The sequence below is a fragment of the Mobula birostris genome, chromosome 2, assembly GCF_030028105.1.
Source record: "Mobula birostris isolate sMobBir1 chromosome 2, sMobBir1.hap1, whole genome shotgun sequence".
Classification (NCBI taxonomy): domain Eukaryota; kingdom Metazoa; phylum Chordata; class Chondrichthyes; order Myliobatiformes; family Myliobatidae; genus Mobula; species Mobula birostris.
In genome coordinates this window covers 85,794,682-85,812,942 of record NC_092371.1, presented here as the reverse complement: position 1 = coordinate 85,812,942, position 18,261 = coordinate 85,794,682, and the positions used below count along the sequence as shown (strand labels likewise).

At 39.0% G+C, this 18,261-nt stretch overlaps 1 protein-coding gene across 2 annotated transcripts in view; it reads left to right on the top strand.

Annotated features, from left to right (window-relative positions):
* The window catches only part of LOC140188243 (death-inducer obliterator 1-like), a 105,397-nt gene that overhangs the window by 35,864 nt on the left and 51,272 nt on the right, over positions 1-18,261 (top strand). For both annotated transcript variants that reach the window (XM_072244347.1, XM_072244339.1), the window contains 3 exons: positions 6,353-6,671; positions 7,772-7,984; positions 8,849-9,071. In XM_072244347.1, coding sequence (XP_072100448.1) covers positions 6,353-6,671; positions 7,772-7,984; positions 8,849-9,071 — 755 coding nt within the window. The remainder of the gene's footprint in view (positions 1-6,352; positions 6,672-7,771; positions 7,985-8,848; positions 9,072-18,261) is intronic.

Genomic DNA, 18,261 nt, shown 5'->3' with positions numbered 1-18,261 from the left:
TTGGATTAAGGCCTGGACATTGACTTGGCCAGTCCGAAACATGAATTTTCTTTTTTAAACTATCGTTGTTACTTTACTCCTGTGTTTCGGATCATTGTCTTGTTGCATCATTAAACTTGTATCAAGTTTCAGATGATGGACTGCTACCCTGACATTCTTCTGTAAAACGCCTTGATTAAGTGTTCCCTCAGAGATTGCAAGCTGTCCATTCCCTGAGGCAACAAAGCAACTCCAAACCATGACGGTTCTCCCAGTTGGGATGAGGTGTTGGTGTGTAGTGACCTTTTTCTTCCAAACATAGCAGTGTGTATTTCTGCCAAAAAGTTCAACTTTTGTCTTATCTGTCCACAGAACATGTTCCAGAAGTGCTGTGGAATATGCAGGTGGTCTTTTGCAAACTTGAGACGTGCAGCAATGTTTTTTTTTTGGATAGCAGTGGTTTCCTCCGTGGTGTCCTTCCATGAACACCATTCTTAGTGGATACATGAACAGGCACTTTAGCAAGTTATAAAGCTTTCTACAGGTCTTTTGCTGTTACCCTCGGGTTCTTTTTCACTTCCTTCAGCATTGCACGTTGTGCTTTTGGTGTGATCTTTGCAGGAGGCCCACTCCTAGGGAGAGTAGTAATTCTCTTACTGTGGACTGATGAACACTCAGGTCTTTAGAAATGTTTTTGTATCATGCTTCATGCATCTCTACAATTCTGACAAATACTAGCCAGTAACAACTTGGGAATCTGGAGAAGGCAAATACGCAAACTGAAATTATTGTAACTCTCTATGGACCAGATAGCTTCCCAAGTAGTTGCAATCAAGCAAACTAGAATAAGTTCGCCTCTAAGGAGTGTGTACATTCCCCTGTGACCATGTGAGTTTCCTGCGGATGCTCCAGTTTCCTACCACAGTGCAAAGACGTGCTTGCTCATTGTAAATTGTCCTGTGATTAGGCTGCGGTTAAGTAGGTGGGTTGCTGGGCAGCGTGGGTTGTTCCACGTTGTTTCTCTAAATAATAAGAGATTAACTTTATTTGTCGCATGTACAGTGGTGCTAGAAAATGTGAACTCTGTATAATTGTCTCTATTTCTGCATAAATGACTTAAAATGTGATCAGATCTTCATGTAAGTCCTAAAACTAGCTAGAAAACCCAACTTAATAAATAACAGAAAAAACATTATACTTCATTTATTTACCGAGAAAAATGATCCAATATTGCATGTATTAGTTAGAAAAAATATGTGAACCTTTCGGTAACTGATGTGGCCCTCCTGTACAGCAATAACTTCAATCAAACGTTTCTGGTAACTGTTGATCAGTGCTGCATATCAGCTCGGAGGAACTTTAGGCCATTCCTCCTTACAAAACTGCTTCAGCTTGGGGCTGTTGGTTGGCTTCCTTGAATGAACTGCTTGCTTCAGGTCCTTCCACAACATTTCTATAGGATTAAGGTCCAGACTTTGACTGGGCCATTCCAAAACAGGAATTTTCTTCTTTTTAAACCATTCTGTTCTTGTATCAAGCAGTACTACATCAAGGCAACTGGACTTGCTGTGCTTTCTAGAAGATTTTACACCATTCGTCTGAGAGACTTTCTCAGTTCTGATCCGTGCTGGGTAGTTTTCCAGTTTATAAACTCTTCGAGTTGTTTAAGGGTATAGCAAGCACCTGAGGGTCAGTAAAAGTTGCAGAGGTAATGAGAGAGTCTTTAGTCTGATGGACTGCTACCCTGATAATCTCTTGTAAAATATCTTGATACAATTCTGAATTCATTGTTCCCTCAACGATTGCAAGCTGTCCAGGCCCTGAGGTAGCAAAGCAGCCCCACACCATGATGCTCCTTCCTTTATGTTTCACAGTTGGGATGATGTTTTGGTGTTGGTGTGCAGTACCCTTTTCTTTCTCCTCCAAACATAGGGGTGTGCATTTCTGCCACAAGATTCTACTTTTGTCATATCTATCTGCAGCACATTGTCCCAGAAGCATTGTAGAACATCCAGGTGGCCTTCTACAATCTTGAGATGTGCAGCAATGTTTTCTTTGGAGAGCAGTGGTTTCCTCTGTGGTATCCTTTTGTGAACACCATTCTTGTTCAGTGTTTTTCTTAAAGTGAACACAAGAACAGAGACTTTAGCAAGTTCTAGAGATTTCTGCAGGTCCTTTGCTGTTTCTTTTGGGTTCTTTTTCACCACCTTCAACATTGCACGTTGTGCTCTTGGTGTGATCTTTGCAGGATGCCCACTCCTAGGGAGAGTTGCAACATTTTCTCTTGTTGTGGACTGATGAACACAGGTCTTTAGAAATGTGTAGCCTTTTCCAGCTTCGTGTATCTCTACAATTCTTCTAAGGTCCTCTGAAAGTTTTGATTGAGGCATGGTGCACATAAACATTCTTTTCTTGAGAAGAGCAAACTCTGTCAGTAATTTGAGTTTGTATGTCTTTGTTTTTAATAGGGCAGGGCATCTCTACAACCCACACCTCCAATCTCATCTCTAAATGGAATATCTGACTTCAAGTAGCTTTTGTAGAAGTTATTACCCCAGAGGTTCACATACTTTTTTGAACCCGACTATGATTGTTCAAATAGTGTACTCAGTATTGACGAGAAGTACAATTGTTTGTGTGCTATAATTTAGGAAGATTGTGTTCATCATTGTGATTTAGAGGAAGATCAGACTACATTTTGAGTAATTAATACAGAAAACCAGGTAATTGCAAATGGTTCACAAACTTATTCTTGCAACTGTACCTATCCAAAATTGGAGTGAAGAATGCCTGCACACATTCACCCTATCTATTCCATTCATAATTTTATATACCTCTAGCAAATTCCTCCCCCCCCCACCCCCAGTTCTCCTGCTGCACTCTTACAAGCTTGATGGTAATTGACCAGAACTGCACACAGTACTCCAAATTAGGCCTCACTATTGCTTTGTACAACTTCAGCATAATATCCCAATTTTCGTGCTCAATGCCCTGATTTATGGAGGCTAGTGTGCTTAAAGTGCTTTTTGGCCTTGCCTACTGTGATACCACATTCAAGGAATTATGGATCTTTATTCTCAGTCTCTTCTACCTCAGTACCCTATTATTCACTGCGTAAATCTTATCCTGGCTTGTCCCCTCAAACTATAACACCCACCACTTGTCTGCATTAAATTCTATCTGCCATTTTTTTCAGCCCATTTCCACAGCTGGTCAAGTGGGATGCTGAAACTGAAAAAGGGCAAGATTGAGCTAAGTAGATTTTAGTGTAGACAATTGTGACTTTTTCAATCTATGATTTGATCTTGGTGAATTACACCCAAGGATGACACACAGTAGCTTGGAAACAGGTAACACTGATCTTTCAGATTTCCCACATCTTTGCTGAGTCCTTTCACATGGTGCAAAAATGGTTGAAGGGGTGGGATAAGCAGAGTGGACAATGTGTACACCCTATTAATAAAGAAAATAGAGACAAAGTTAAGGGAAGGGTAAAAATAAATTGGATGGAAGGGAGGCATAATGTATAACTTCTGAGTGGTTGGAATAGGATAATGGTTTTTAGTGACAGCTGCCTGACTTTGACATCTTGTAATGTCATGTCCCAGGGCATGTGTGCCAAAGGCAAACCTGTTGTATTTTCAGCTAGTACTGAAAAGTTGGTGATTGAACCTAATTTTATCATAAGATCCTCAATATCAAAGAAGCCAATTAAGAACAGAAAACACTGTAAACACTCAGCAGGTCTCTGGAGAGAAAACAATTAACTTTTCAGTCAAAACCCTTCATCAGAAGTAAACAAGTTCTGTTAATTCTTACCACCATCCCTGACTCAGTGGAAAAGGCAGGGGAGATCAGTGGATGGAACAAAGGGAGAGTATCTGTAATGGGGTGAAGTAATATGGTAATTAATGTTTCTTTAAGCTGCTTTATTTGTGTAACCTGATGCTAATATTTTGACATTTCCATGATCTTGCTGATTCAGACATGCCCAGCAGACCAGAATGTATACATGGAAAACAATGATAAGCAAAAATAGATAATTCTGATATAAGCAGAAGGAACAAGCTGTCACAAGAGTTGGAGAATTCAATATCGAGCCCTAATGGACGTCAGAGGCAGAGGTTAGAGTAGGAGTGGATGGTTAATTTAAAAAGTCAGGTTGCGGGTCCCTTCTGCAGACTGAGCATGTGCTGTGTAATGCAATTCCCTCCTTTCTCCATTTGGCTGCTCCGTTGTAGTGGAGGTTGCATTGTGAATACCAAATGCAGTACAGTGGTTTAGAAAAAGTGATTGGTTCCTGGATGGTGGGAAGGGATGCGGTGAAAGGACAAGTATTACACTGCCTACGTTTGCATGTAAAAATGGCAAACTTGGGACAGTTGGCAAAGATGGAAGAATGACTGATGCAAGGGGAGCCTCTTCGAAATGCTGAAGAGTAAGCTAGATGACAAAGTGGTTGGAATTTTGATTGTAGGGACCAATGGAAATTATGAAGGAAGGTCAGTTAAATGTAGAATTTATTGGGTTGGAAGTTGTGGACTTGGGAACTATTTCCTCTCTGTCTAGGAGGATAATAGATGATCAAGATTCCAGTACTAAACACATCTCTTATCTGGGCTTGCAGCAGCCTGCAAGACATTATACTGATCAAAGGGCTTAACTTCCTACTTAACTTTATTACCATGTTGCAGACATTCCCTAGGTTCCAGCATGCATAATAGTAGAAGACCTCAGTGGGCAGTGCAGCATCTATGGAGGGATATAGCCAATCCAGAGCATCTCGACCTGAAACATCACCTGGATATTTCCCTCCAGAGATGCCGCTTGACCTGCTGAGTTCCTCCAAAACATTGAAATGACTTGTTTCCTTCCCCTTTGTTCCACTTATTGCCCTTCCCTAGCTTATGCTACTGAGACTGTTTTGTTTTCTCTCAGTTCTGATGAGCATTAACTGATCCTCTCCACCGTTGTATCCTGACCTGAGTTTTTTCCAGTGGTTTTTATTTCAAATTTTCTGCTTTTGTAGTTTATATTTTAAACCAAAGGAGCCAATTTGTTTCATTTGAAGACTGATATAGTTGTGAGTAGACAATGCAATAAGGGCTGAGGGACCAGAAATACTGAAAATGTTTATCCCAGAGCTATCTATGTTTCTTGCCAAAATGTTCCAATACAGCATAAAATTGATAATAGGGAAAACTGCCACAGTTGCCCACTGGAACGGACAAAGCTGTGTAGTTAGCAGTCTGAAGCATCGGCAAAATGATGAAAGGTGTCCTTGATAACACTATCAAGCCATTATTAGCTATGAGCCAATAACCTGATCATCCGCATGCATTCTGATTTTCTACAGTTCTCTGTGTGTGCATCATTACAGTTTTAGTCAACAGACCAAGGAACTGAATCACATGGGTGGAGTGAGATTGGTTGCCCTTAGCTGTGCATTAAAGATTGGATTTGTATCTTGCACAAAGGAAGATGTTGGCTGTAAATCAACCCAGCCTTAGAGTATTACTTGAGTTCGCCAGGACATTGTTTTTGATCTCACCATCTCCACCTGCTTCATCCACAATCTTGCTTCTTTATAAAGTTAGAAATTAGGATATTCAGTCCCATTACAACTGCTCAGAAAATGAAACTGCAAGAGCAAGACAGCATTCAGGCAGAGGCTGATCAGTGACAAATAACAGTTGGATCAATGCCAGTGTTAGGCAGTGGCATTACCATGCAATGTCCCTCACCATCCATATTCCTGAGGTGGTCATTGACCAGAAGTTGAATTCAACCTGCCACATAAATACTGTGACTGTAAGAGAATATCAGAAGGTGAGTATTCTGAGCTGAGTGACTCACTGCTGATACCACAAAGCGTTTCCATTGCGTGGAAGTTGGTGTTATGATAGAATTCTTTTAATTAGCTTGGATAAGTGCAGATTCAACATCACTTGAAGAAGCTCAGTACCATTCAGGATGAATTGGGGCACCATCCCTCCATAATTAGTATGCCATAGCGACAGTGCCTGCTATTTACAAAACGCTCTTACTACTTTTCTCAGATATTTGCAATAGAATTTCCAAATTCATAACCACCAAGGAAAGCAAAGGTAGCAGGCCCATGGGGTGCTTCAGTCTGCAAATTCTCCTTCAGTCACACACCATTTGGAAACCTTCATGGTTACTGGGTCTAAATCCGGGAAATCCCAGACCAACAGCAATGTCACACGGCCTTGGTGGCTCTTTAGCACCACCTTGTGGGTGTTTATGGATGGGCCAGTGATACATGGAATATGTGCTTTATTTAAATATTCAAGCCATGGCAGTTTTCAGAACTACTCTGCGAAGTAATATCTAATTCAGGTTTTCTTGGCAGGTTTATGATCTGTTGTGATCGTTGCGAAGAATGGTTCCACGGTGACTGTGTGGGAATTACAATGGCAAGAGGACGTTTACTGGAGCGCAATGGAGAGGACTATATCTGCCCTGATTGTAGTCCTCCAACCAAAGCTTTAGGTGCTATAGAAACAAAGTCTGGTCAACAGGAAGTTAAAACAACCCTTGCTGGCCCTAATGAGCCAAGTATCGCAGCTGGAAAACGGGATGGAAGCACAACCAGTGACCAGGGAATAAAGGGCAGGATTGAGAAAGCAGCTAATCCAAGTGGCAAGAAGAAAATTAAAATATTTAAGCCGGTATGCTTTTAAAAAAATTCAATTATTTAGATATTCTTTGAATAACTTGGGCATTTTGTTTCTTTCTTTCCAAGTTTTTGTTTCTTCACTGACTGATGTCAAGTAGCTTCAGTAAAGTATGCAAAATTTTGTGTTTGTTGTTTTGATTCAAAGTATTATTCTCCACAGCTATACAGTGTAAATCTTTACAGTAAGTTGAGCTGTTGCTCCATTTAATATTTAACATTGACAGATTATTAAATAGTGCAAAGCCAAATTGCTCCCATCTGCATTGTACTTCCAGCTTTAGGAATCAACAGATTTTTCTTACTCTTGACTCTTGTCACTTGCTCATTTTTTTTTTCATTGGAGTAATTGAACAAGGTACGCAGTTTCAGGAAGGCAGTTTATCAATCCATTTCATATCTCAGATATTGACATCTCGTCCTCTTCTGATGGAATTACTTCCTGGACAGACAATTACAGAAACAATGTGCAATCTTTCTCCCCCTTGTTATTTCCTGTTCTAATTCAGTTAGATCTTTTTCAATAGAAAGGTACAAAAGGAGATAAACCCATTGTTGTCCAGTGTATTTCCATTTTTCTTATCCAATTATTAGGTGAAAATTATATTTAGCTTTGTTAATGAGATCTGGATGTTGTTTAAGTTTGGCCTCATCACTTTTGCATTATTTATATTTATTCATTTTATAAAAATTATCTTTTAGTTAAATAATTGGAAAGACTGACCATGGTTAATGATAATTGAGGAAGGGGTAGCATAGCAGCTAACACACTTGCTTTACAACACCAGTGTAAAGCACCATTGGGGCTAATTTCCCTCTGCTGTCTCTCCCTGTGACTGCTTGGGTTTCCTCCAGGTGCTCTGGTTTGTTCTCACATTCCACAGATGTGCGGGTTGGAGTTAGTAAGTTGTGAGCATGCTGGGCTGGCACCAGAAGTATGGCTGCCCCCAGTACATCCTGTTTGAGCAAAACAACATGTTTCACTGTATATTTTGTACATGTGACAAAGGTAATTTTTTCCTTTTCAGTAGAGTTCAGTGACTGAATTAGCACTCACGTACAGTTTATTGTTAACTATTGTTTGATTATTTTTAGGTAGTGGAGATGGCAGCAGTACCAAAGTGTATTGGGCCGGGGTGTACCAACCTCGCCTCTACTGACTCAGTGTACTGTAGCAATGACTGCATCCTCAAACATGCTGCGGCCACTATGAAATCACTCAGCCAAGCCAAGGATCAGAAACAAAAACCGAAGGAGAAGGGAAAATCAAAATCAGAAAAGCAAACTTTATGCAAATCTTCTGCAGAGGTAAAGAGAAATAAATCCATAACTACCTTCTAAAGGGAGATTTCTCAAGTTTATCACAATCCTCACAATACTATTTCAGGATAAGCTGCACTGATTGACTTAGTGCAGTGTAACTGCAGTATGCTAAAAGCTGGGCTATTACTGATTCTAGTTTGTCAGTTATTACTTTTTTTTTACCCAAACCTTAATGAAAACATTGATAGTTTTTTTTAAAACATGGCCTAAGAGTGGTGCCAGTTTCCTGTATTTATTGGTTTTAAAAAAAAAAGAGGACAAGAAGTATTGGAGTAAGAAGGGGACCATCAGAAAAAGTTGATTTTAGAGGATTTCTTCAGTCTTCAACAAGTAGGAAGTTGAAAGCAGAGGTTGATCAGCTAGGTTAAAGTATGAAAATGGTTAAAGGAAAAAAAAGTTGCAAGGTGACCTGAACCTAAATTACAAATGGTCATCTAAGTACTTGCATCTAGAGAAGAAAATAAGAGCACTAAGTAAGTTTGTAGCAATGTGAAGATGCTTGTGATCATTCACCATTTGCTTTTAGTGTATCCAACATCAGATACTGGAAGTAATCAAGTGGCTGCTTTTAGTTGTACTTGAGCATGGACACATAAATGTACCCATTATCACCTGTGGGGGCTAGGATGTCATAGGATAGGCTTTAATCGTATGAAATTGTTCTTGATTAGGACATGGGAATGTGTTTAATACTTTCAATTTCTCACTTAGTTATTCAATGGCTGTAAAAGAAAATTGTATTCTATTTTTAATTAACATTTAAATGTCAAGTTAAGTGATTAATCGTGTGATTGGGGAAGGTACGCAACATGGTTATTACATTGTAATGTTAAACTATTGTTGTTGCAGGCGAGTTTGAAACCTTCAGCAGCTGGTCCTCAAAAAAGTGAAGAATCAAATGCAATGGAAATGACGACCAGGAAATTGGTAGTGTTAGTCCATAAGAGCCCCATGCCACCAGTAAAGGAAACTGTATCAAGCACTGTTGCAGGGACATGGACGATTGATCATAATTACAACGCTGTTAAACCAGAAAAGAATGTGATACCAACTTCAGTTTTATACGAATCGTGTATGTATCAAATAGTAGTTTTCAACATTAACTTATTTTTCTTCTTTTTCCTTACAAAAAGCAAGTTCTCTAGCCAAACGTGGGTTCTTTTGCATCAGTGAAGAGTTTTAAAAATTGAGTGTTCCACCTGCACTCAGATTTTCTTGTGAATTCTTCTTTTCAATTTTAGATTTAATCTTCTAATTTCTACTCCCTGACCAAACATTTTTCTCCCAAGGATTCTGCCACGATTGCACTATATTGCAGACCCAGTAGGGAACTGAGTTTAAAAAGTGTTGTTGTCTCGCTAATTAGCTGATAGCCGGAGTTGTATGAAAATAGTGATTTGGCTTTCTATTCCGTTAAGGAGCTATGAACCCATAGTTAGTCTTCTAAATCACGTGCCAGTTTGGTAAAGCAGCACACTTTCATGCTGGATCACTTTGCATTCATCCATTGACATTCAGCACATTCATTAATTGCCTCTGGGACGGGACCAACTGAGTTTGTAATCAGAGGTTAAAAGTATTCCAAGTTATTTACCCAGTTATAAATTTGCTTTAATTAACCTTTCATAGTTATGAGTTAAATAGCACTAGTAATTACTGAATGCTGTGAAAGAACTTCTCATGGTCATGCTGTGTTTATGTACCTTTACTCCATAATTGGTGGAAATACTTTTAGCTGCAGTAACGTAGCAAGAAAGTTGCTGGTCAGCAGGTTAGTATGAAACAGCTCTTATACGTTTGCTCTGGAACATCCTGGATGACCAAGACTGACTCTTCATGAGCCTTTGATATGGAATGATCTGCGCTTTACTGGACTGCTGGAAAATGCAAATGATGTGGCATTACATGTCATCATAACTGAGGGGGACCTCCTCTCTGCCTCTCATTTTGTAATTCAGGCAATATTGCACTCTATTTTAAATTCTCACGTCCTTTAAGATCATTTTAAACTGTAACAGATTTCCATTAGTGCATCCATTAAATTCATTATTTTGAGGTCAGGCTATGCAAGTAATTAAAAAAACAAGCCTGATCCTCCTCTCATGGAAGTAGGGTGTGTATATTGTATACTATGAGCAAGAACAAGTAAAGGCATTAAAATATGGAGGGAGATTAGAGGATATTTGCTCCAAAACGTAGACATGCTGTATATTCATGGGGAAATGATCTTCCCTTCACAAGTTTAAATTGAACTTCATCTTGAGTTTTGATTTGTATTACATCTCTATTTATGATGGGATTAGCTTTTGTACGTGCTTGCCTAGCTGCCTCCTTCCTGGCTTGCCACTCTTGTAGCTGTAGGGCACATTGTGGAGAAAATAATCCAAAAATGTGGCTACAGTGACAGTTATAGTCATACTTTATTGATCCCAGGGGAAATTGGTTTTTGTTACAGTTGCACCATAAATAATAGTAATAAAACCATAAATAGTAATATGTAAATTATGCCAGGAAATAAGTCCAGGACCAGCCTATTGGCTCAGGGTGTCTGACCCTCCAAGGGAGGAGTTGTAAAGTTTGATGGCCACAGGCAGGAATGACTTCCTATGACGCTCTGTGTTGCATCTCGGTGGAATGAGTCTCTGGCTGAATGTACTCCTGTGCCCACCCAGTACATTGTGTAGTGGATGGGAGACATTGTCCAAGATGGCATGCAACTTGGACAGCATCCTCTTTTCAGACACCACCGCCAGAGTCCAGTTCCATCCCCACAACATCACTGGCCTTTTGAATGAGTTTGTTGGCTCTGTTGGTGTCTGCTACCCTCAGCCTGCTGTCCCAGCACACAACAGCAAACATGATAGCACTGGCCACCACAGACTGGTAGAACATTCTCAGCATCGTCCGGCAGATGTTAAAGGACGTCAGTCTCCTCAGGAAATAGAGACGGCTCTGACCCTTCTTGTAGACAGCCTCAGTGTTCTTTGACCAGTCCAGTTTATTGTCAATTCATATCCCCAGGTATTTGTACTCCTCCACCATGTCCACACTGACCCCTGGATGGAAACAGGGGTCACCAGTACCTTAGCTCTCCTTAGGTCTACCACCAGCTCCTTAGTATTTTTCACATTAAGCTGCAGATAATTCTGCTCACACCATGTGACAAAGTTTCCTACCGTAGCCCTGTACATCTCCCATGCTGATGCATCCAACTATGCAGAGTCATCCGAAAACTTCTGAAGATGACAAGACTCTGTGCAGTAGTTGAAGTCCGAGGTGTAAGTGGTGAAGAGGAAGGGAGACAAGACAGTCCCCTGTGGAGCCCCAGTGCTGCTGATCACTCTGTCGGAGACACAGTGTTGCAAGCACACGTACTGTGGTCTGCCAGTCAGGTAATCAAGAATCCATGACACCAGGGAAGCATCCACCTGCATCGCTGTCAGCTTCTCCCCCAGCAGAGCAGGGCGGATGGTGTGGAACGCACTGGAGAAGTCAAAAAACATGACCCTCACAGTGCTCGCTGGCTTGTCCAGGTGGGTGTAGACACGGTTCAGCAGGTAGACGATGGCATCCTCAACTCCTAGTTGGGGCTGGTAGGTGAACTGGAGGGGATCTGAGTGTGGCCTGACCATAGGCTGGAGCAGCTCCAGAACAAGTCTCTCCAGGGTCTTCATGATGTGGGAGGTTAATGCCACTGGTCTGTAGTCATTGAGGCATTCAGTTCCTAGTATAACTTAACATAGGCCTCCACAAACCTGCTGGGGATTAAGTTGTGTTAGTCACAATGGCTCATTGGGAACTGTAGATTATAACATCTCTTTCCAGTACTTGTTCTTCAACCACCTGGCAGCCACAGATGAAATGGCATGTGGTTGGATCGGACTAGCTAGAGGATTTATGTGTGTTGCTTGAAATTCCAGCATCTGCAGATTTCCTCGTGTTAGAGGATTTATAATGCTTGGAAAGCATATGTATTACACCTTGGGAACCTAAAACTTTGGGTTTAACATTAACCTAGCAAATATTCATCAAGAGAACCATTAGCTAGAAGCCTTTCTCATTAGAACCACTTACACAACTATGTAGTACTTGCATCTTCTAAATACATAGTTTCAGTAGTCTTTGTAATGCAGTTAGATATTTTACACAGTTCCTCCTTGAGGTTTATAAACTGACATGAGAATTTTCTTTCACTAATGTTGGATTTAATAAGATGGGCAATGTTATTAGTGTGCTGCATTTTGTTCAATCCATATCAATGTATTGGACAATGAGCAAATTTTCTTTTAAACATCTAGTCACATTTGTTTTAAGGACCAAGACCTCATCTATCACAGAGGAAACTAGTATTTCAAGGATTTGATTTCTGACTAAGTCTGAAACAGATTTGATTTCAGCTTTATGTACCACACCATGAAGAAGGAAAAGTTTAGTCTTTGGGAAGGTGGCATTAACATGGGAGTCAGATCTCAGTGAAATCTTGTTATCCACTTGGAAATTAGCATCTCAGCGAAGTCCTGGATGAGTGGTGCTTCTGAGATGAGAGCAGGAATTTGTGCATTAAACAGTCTGCTTAAAAAAAAAAAGAGGGTAGATCTGAGAAACTTAATATTTTTATTTTTGAACTTCTGAAACTCAACCTTGCCTCTTGAAATACTGCATTTTCTTTGACTTTATTGAGGTTGTTATTGCATATCAGTCAACATTCAAAAAGCTGTGAGGTGAGTGGGAATTATTTTTACTTTCTACTTTTATGCAAAAGAGTATTGAAAGCCACAAATTTAAAACACTGGGTAAAGTTAACGGCAAACTGGTCACACATTACTTTGAATAATTGGTTAATTTTTGGATGTTAAAATACATTCAGAAAATTCTGCTTTGTCGAGGAAATCAGTGAATTCGAAAACTTGCTGCAGCAGATTGTTAGTGTAATAATCTTTGTGTCAGGGTTAATTCGGCAGTGTTTTGCTATTGAGTATGACATTCTACAAATGTACTGCTGGGAGACAAAGTAGTGGCACTCCAAGAAGAACAACAGGATTTCTCAACCTTTCTTGCATCGTACTCAAATGTATGTGACAAATATGTGCTTTAAATGATGGGTATTTTTTCCATTAATCTGATCAATAAGCTCAGACTGTTTTGAATTTGCTTAGGTTAAAGTGATAAAAAGCTATTAACTATAAAATTTGTGGTTAATCTCCTTTCATTACTCTTCAAATCTTTCTTCTATGCTATATTTTGAATGTAGTGCTTTATGGACCACACTGATCTAAAATACTTTAGCACCTTTTGTGACTGTCGGTTGCTGTGTGACAACAGTAGCATTGTTGCCTTACAGCTGTAGTACGGTGCTGGGTTTAATGTTGACATCATACTCTATCGAATTTAAACATTCATTCCTGTAACCATGTGGATTTCTACCAGCTACTCTGGTTTCCTTCCATGTCCCAAATGTTAACGGGTAGGTTAATGAGTTCTGGAAAGTTTTCCCGTGGTGTTGGTAAATGGCTTTTAAAATACATTCCATAGAAGTTGGGTTAATGAGTGTGTAACAAAGAATAGTTGGAGGAGCACATGGAAACAAAGGGCGAGGAACTGATGGAACTGCTTGGAGTTGGCAAAATGGTTACTCTTCCTGTATTGTGACAAGTAAGTACATTTATTTTGAAGAGTTTGATTCAACACAAATAGAAACAGTTGCATTTGAATGCTGTTTTATACAGTTAAAATGTTCAAAAGTTTTTTATCTCAAGCATTTCCCACTTTTAATTTATCTTGTCATGACATTCCTCCATCGTGGTCAACTTCAAATGATGCTGAATGGCGGGGTGCTTTATCAAGACTTAGCACTGGCGGCTTAAAGAAAACCTGCATTCTGGGTTCAGCTTTCAATTTCTGGTTACATGTGACAAGTGTACAGAGAATTCTGCCTCTATCAAATTACTCTGATTATGCAGTGATCAAAACCATTGTTTAAAACCTTAAAATACAGACTTATAGATTTTGTATGAATTTCAGTAAATTCATGGAGGTGCTATACAACTTATAGTGAACCAAACATGAAAATCCCAGAGCACCTTGTTGGCTTCCCATAATGTAAAAACTGGAATTTGGGATCAATCGTATGTAGGTATGTACTGTTCACAAGATCACTTCCATGTGTATCACTCCTTTAGAAGATCAACCTAAATTTAATTACTACTTTACTCTCCCTAAGTTCAGAACCCTCTAATGTAAACAGTTATCAATGCTTCCTTTGAAAACACAACAGTATCTGCTGCGTGTGGCAATTGCATCCTATTGCAACATTCTTGACTCCTGATGAACTCTGAAAAGCCAACGAGAAGAAAATAGTAGCAAGTTTACCCACTTTAAGGAACCTGAAGCTTTGCTTCTATCCATATTTGTATATTTCTTAATATCTCAAACTCTTCATCAGTCTGTCTCCTAATAATGAATAAAATTATGTGGATAATTTTCAAATAATCCTAATTCAGCCAATGAATAACATCAAATATTGTAAGATCGATTAAAAATGAATGAGGGTTGGATCACAAAAGGTTGGTTTAGCACAGTCATTAAAGGGATTTAAACCCATACATAGTCTTTACTTTTTCGTGCACAACAATTCCAAACTAACTTGGTTAGTTCTTAGTTGCTCTATCAGTGCAATAAATGCCTGCCTCACCAACAGGCACCACTTCCTGACCATGATTTTTTTTTTTAAATGCTGTTTTACAGATTGTTTCATATCATCATTCTATTCTGCAAGATTTTTTGACTTCCTGTAGTCTAGTAGTGTTTTTCTATTTGCAAACCTGTTTGCAAATGATTGTGAATGATTGAAATAATTGTGATGGAAAGTTTGAATATATGTGGCACTCGTATCTTGACCTTTCACAAATACAAATATTAATTCGTTAACAATTTTGTGAAGTCTTCCTTTTAAAGTGGAGAAACTGAATGATCAAGGGACTGCCTGGCCTTCCCCTTCCCACAGTTTTAGTGTGGGCGCAGGTGATTAGTTGCCATCTCTTTGTTATTGTTGGAGGTTGTCCAACAAATTGCATTTTCATAGCACCATTATGATGTAAATACAGTGGAAAAATATTAAATCGGTTAAAATAATAGAGATAACTAACTGTTTAAAGAGATGTAATTAAAAGTGTGAGGTAGAGTTCTAAAGGATAAATGCTTGTGCAGAAGGAGCCTATGTTGCTGAATGAATGTAGTGAGGTGGTAGTACATGGAAGACTACAGTTTAAGGAGCAGTTATTTTCAAGGTGAAACGGTGGGGAATGTAGGCATATGGTATAACAAATGCAAGAATATGAAGATGTATACAGAATGTGAAGATAAGACTAAATATTTATGGAAGCTCAAGATGAGCAAGTGAATTATTTCCATATGAAAATATTTGTTTGCACCTTTGGGCAATACAGATGAAGCTGGAATTCAATAATTGAGGGATTGCTGCATGAAAGAATGGACCACAACTTCATGCCAATGTGCTGGAATGCTGATGTACAGTTAGGGCTATAGTACTGCAGCATAAAGCTATTCAAACAAAATTGATTGTTCTTTACAGGGTTTTTTAGCATGCAATTTTTTTTTTTTAGGAACACTTTTGGGTGAGACAAATAGGAAAAGATTTGGATTCAGAATTTCAGATGTTCAGTATTGCTTAACATTAAGAAGATTGCAAATAAAGAGACTGGTAGAGACCTAAGCTAAAGTCCTCATTTCACATGCAGAGTATCTCCTGGCATCTACATGAAGCTAAAGCAAAATCATTTAACTTGTTTAAAAGAAATTAAAAAGTGCAGTTTCTCTAACTATCCCTGTAGTTGAACACAGGTGAAAGAAAAAATGCATGTGCTGGTAATCTATAATAAAACAGAAAATACTAGAACGCTGGCAGTATCTGTAAAAAGAAAAATAATAAAATTTTCTGCACAAGATCTTAACAAATAGGCAAACAGACTCTGAAAGGTAACGGATCTGAAAGATTGCTCTTTTACTCTTGGTGAAGTTGCGTGGCTTGCAAGTTTTTCAAGCATTTTTCATTTTTATTTCAGTTTGGACAAAAGCCAATTTAAAATTGATTAAATAAAGTGATAAATAGAAGATTCTGCATATGCAGGAAACGCAAAGCAACACACACAAAATGCTGGAAGAACTCAGCAGGTCAAGCAAAAAGAAGGGTCTTGGCCCAAAATATCATCTGTTCATTTCCATAGATGCTGCCAGTCCTGCTGAATTCCACTATGATAAGTGACTCCTTTTCCAGGTTAAGTTTATCTTCAATAGGAAGTGTACCTGGAGCTCTCGAGTGGAGTGTATTTGTATTATAACTCCAAACACTTGAGCAGTGTCTGCAAAATATCCAGAAGTCAGTTTCAAGTTGAGCAGTGTCTTTATGAAGTGAAACAGTTGAAGTTTCAGGTTGATGGTCTTCAGCAGAAGCTGGACCCCTTGCTTCTTCATAGCTACACTGAGGAGGTATTTCAAATTTCACAAGTGACTTCCTTGCAACATTCTCTGGCATCCTTGAAGAAATGAGGTGAGAAGGTGCCTCTCTGGATTTAGTATAATTTAAGCATCATGTCAGCTGAAGAGAATTTATTGAGAGGGTGGTGTATTGTCTTGAATGTACAGAAAGAATGCTTTAGTTTTCAGTGTGGTAATCCATTTGTAACTATTGTACTGAAATGTGCATAATCTGCTTTTCTAAATGGGGTGCCTCTGCTAGAGCAGTTATAATTTTATATCTGCCTAAAGTTCATGATTTTAAACTTCATCAGACTGAGCTTTGCATTCACTTAAAAGTACAACAAAGAAAAACAAAATACAAAACTCCAGGGAAACAGGAGTAGGTCACTTGGCCTCAACCTAACCAGCTATTATATAGGATCATGGCTTATCTGTTTCAGGCCTCAACTCCTACTGTGCCAATTCTCCTTGGCGCTTATTATTCCGAAATTTTCAAAAATTTAACCGACTCCTCTAAATGCTTCCAGTGTTATTGCCCTCACAGTCCTCCGGTAGACAGAATTTCACACATTCACCATGCTCTGCCAGAGGAATTTCCTGCAAACCTCATTTTAGAATTTCCGCTCATTTTTGTAACTGTCTCCATGTTCAAAATTATCCCACTAACGGAAATGTGTCAACATCTACCATGCCATGCCCTTTTGTATTTTGCATGTTGCAAAAAGCCACTCACATTCTTATAAACTCCCCCAAAAAAAACAGATTTAGGTTTTAGCCATTTGTGAGAACACAGCCCTCTCATTCCAAGAATTAGCCTCGTCAATCTTTCCATGTTGCCTCCTGCACTCATTCTCTTCCTAAATAAGAGGACAACAGTACCCAGTACTCCAGGTTACAACCTCACCTTCACTCTTTGTAAACTCTATGCCTATTCCTTAAACCCTAAAATGCTGTTGGTCTTCAACAATTTGCCGCACCTGCCTACTACCTTGAAAAAGATTCATGTACTGGAATACGTAGATCCCTCTGAATCTAGCCTATTTTCGGTCTTTCCATTTGAGTAATTGTCATCCTTTTGATGCCATAATCTCACACTTCCACTCATTAATCTACATCAACCAACTTTTCATCTATTGACTTAACCGTTGATCTACTGTGGAATATAAATATCCTCATGCAGTATACTTTCCCAACTCCTTTAGAAGTGCTTCGTTAAAATGCTTTGAGACACCCAGTAGTCACAAATGCGAGATAAATAAAATCTTGTTCTTTTACTGGTTCTCTGCTATACCATTAGGAAAGGTATTTCTAAATAGCTGGGTATTCAAAAAACAACTTGGTTTCTGGAAAATATTGGCAGTTGATAAGTTGGATTGCAATTCAGCTAAAATGTTATAATTGTTACACCTAGCTGTTGTATCTTGACAGTGAAAGGTTTGTAGTATGCATGCATTATGGGCATGTTTTTTTCTTTCCATGCTTGCAAAAAGTTGCCACATATTGCCAGATTTGTGCAGCACCAATTTGCTTTAAAGTATTAGAAGTAAGAGGTAGTCTACACTTCTGTTACCCATGGAAATCTGAATACTTTCTAGCACAAAACCATTTCACATAATGTAAGGTGCAAGTATTTATGAATCTGATACTTGTGTATTTTTGACTGATCATGTGAATCCTGAGCCTAAATCTGATGCACAGTTATTAGGGGAGAAAATTGTGTATATTTTTAAACCTTGGCTGAGCTACTAGATAATCTTTATAATGGC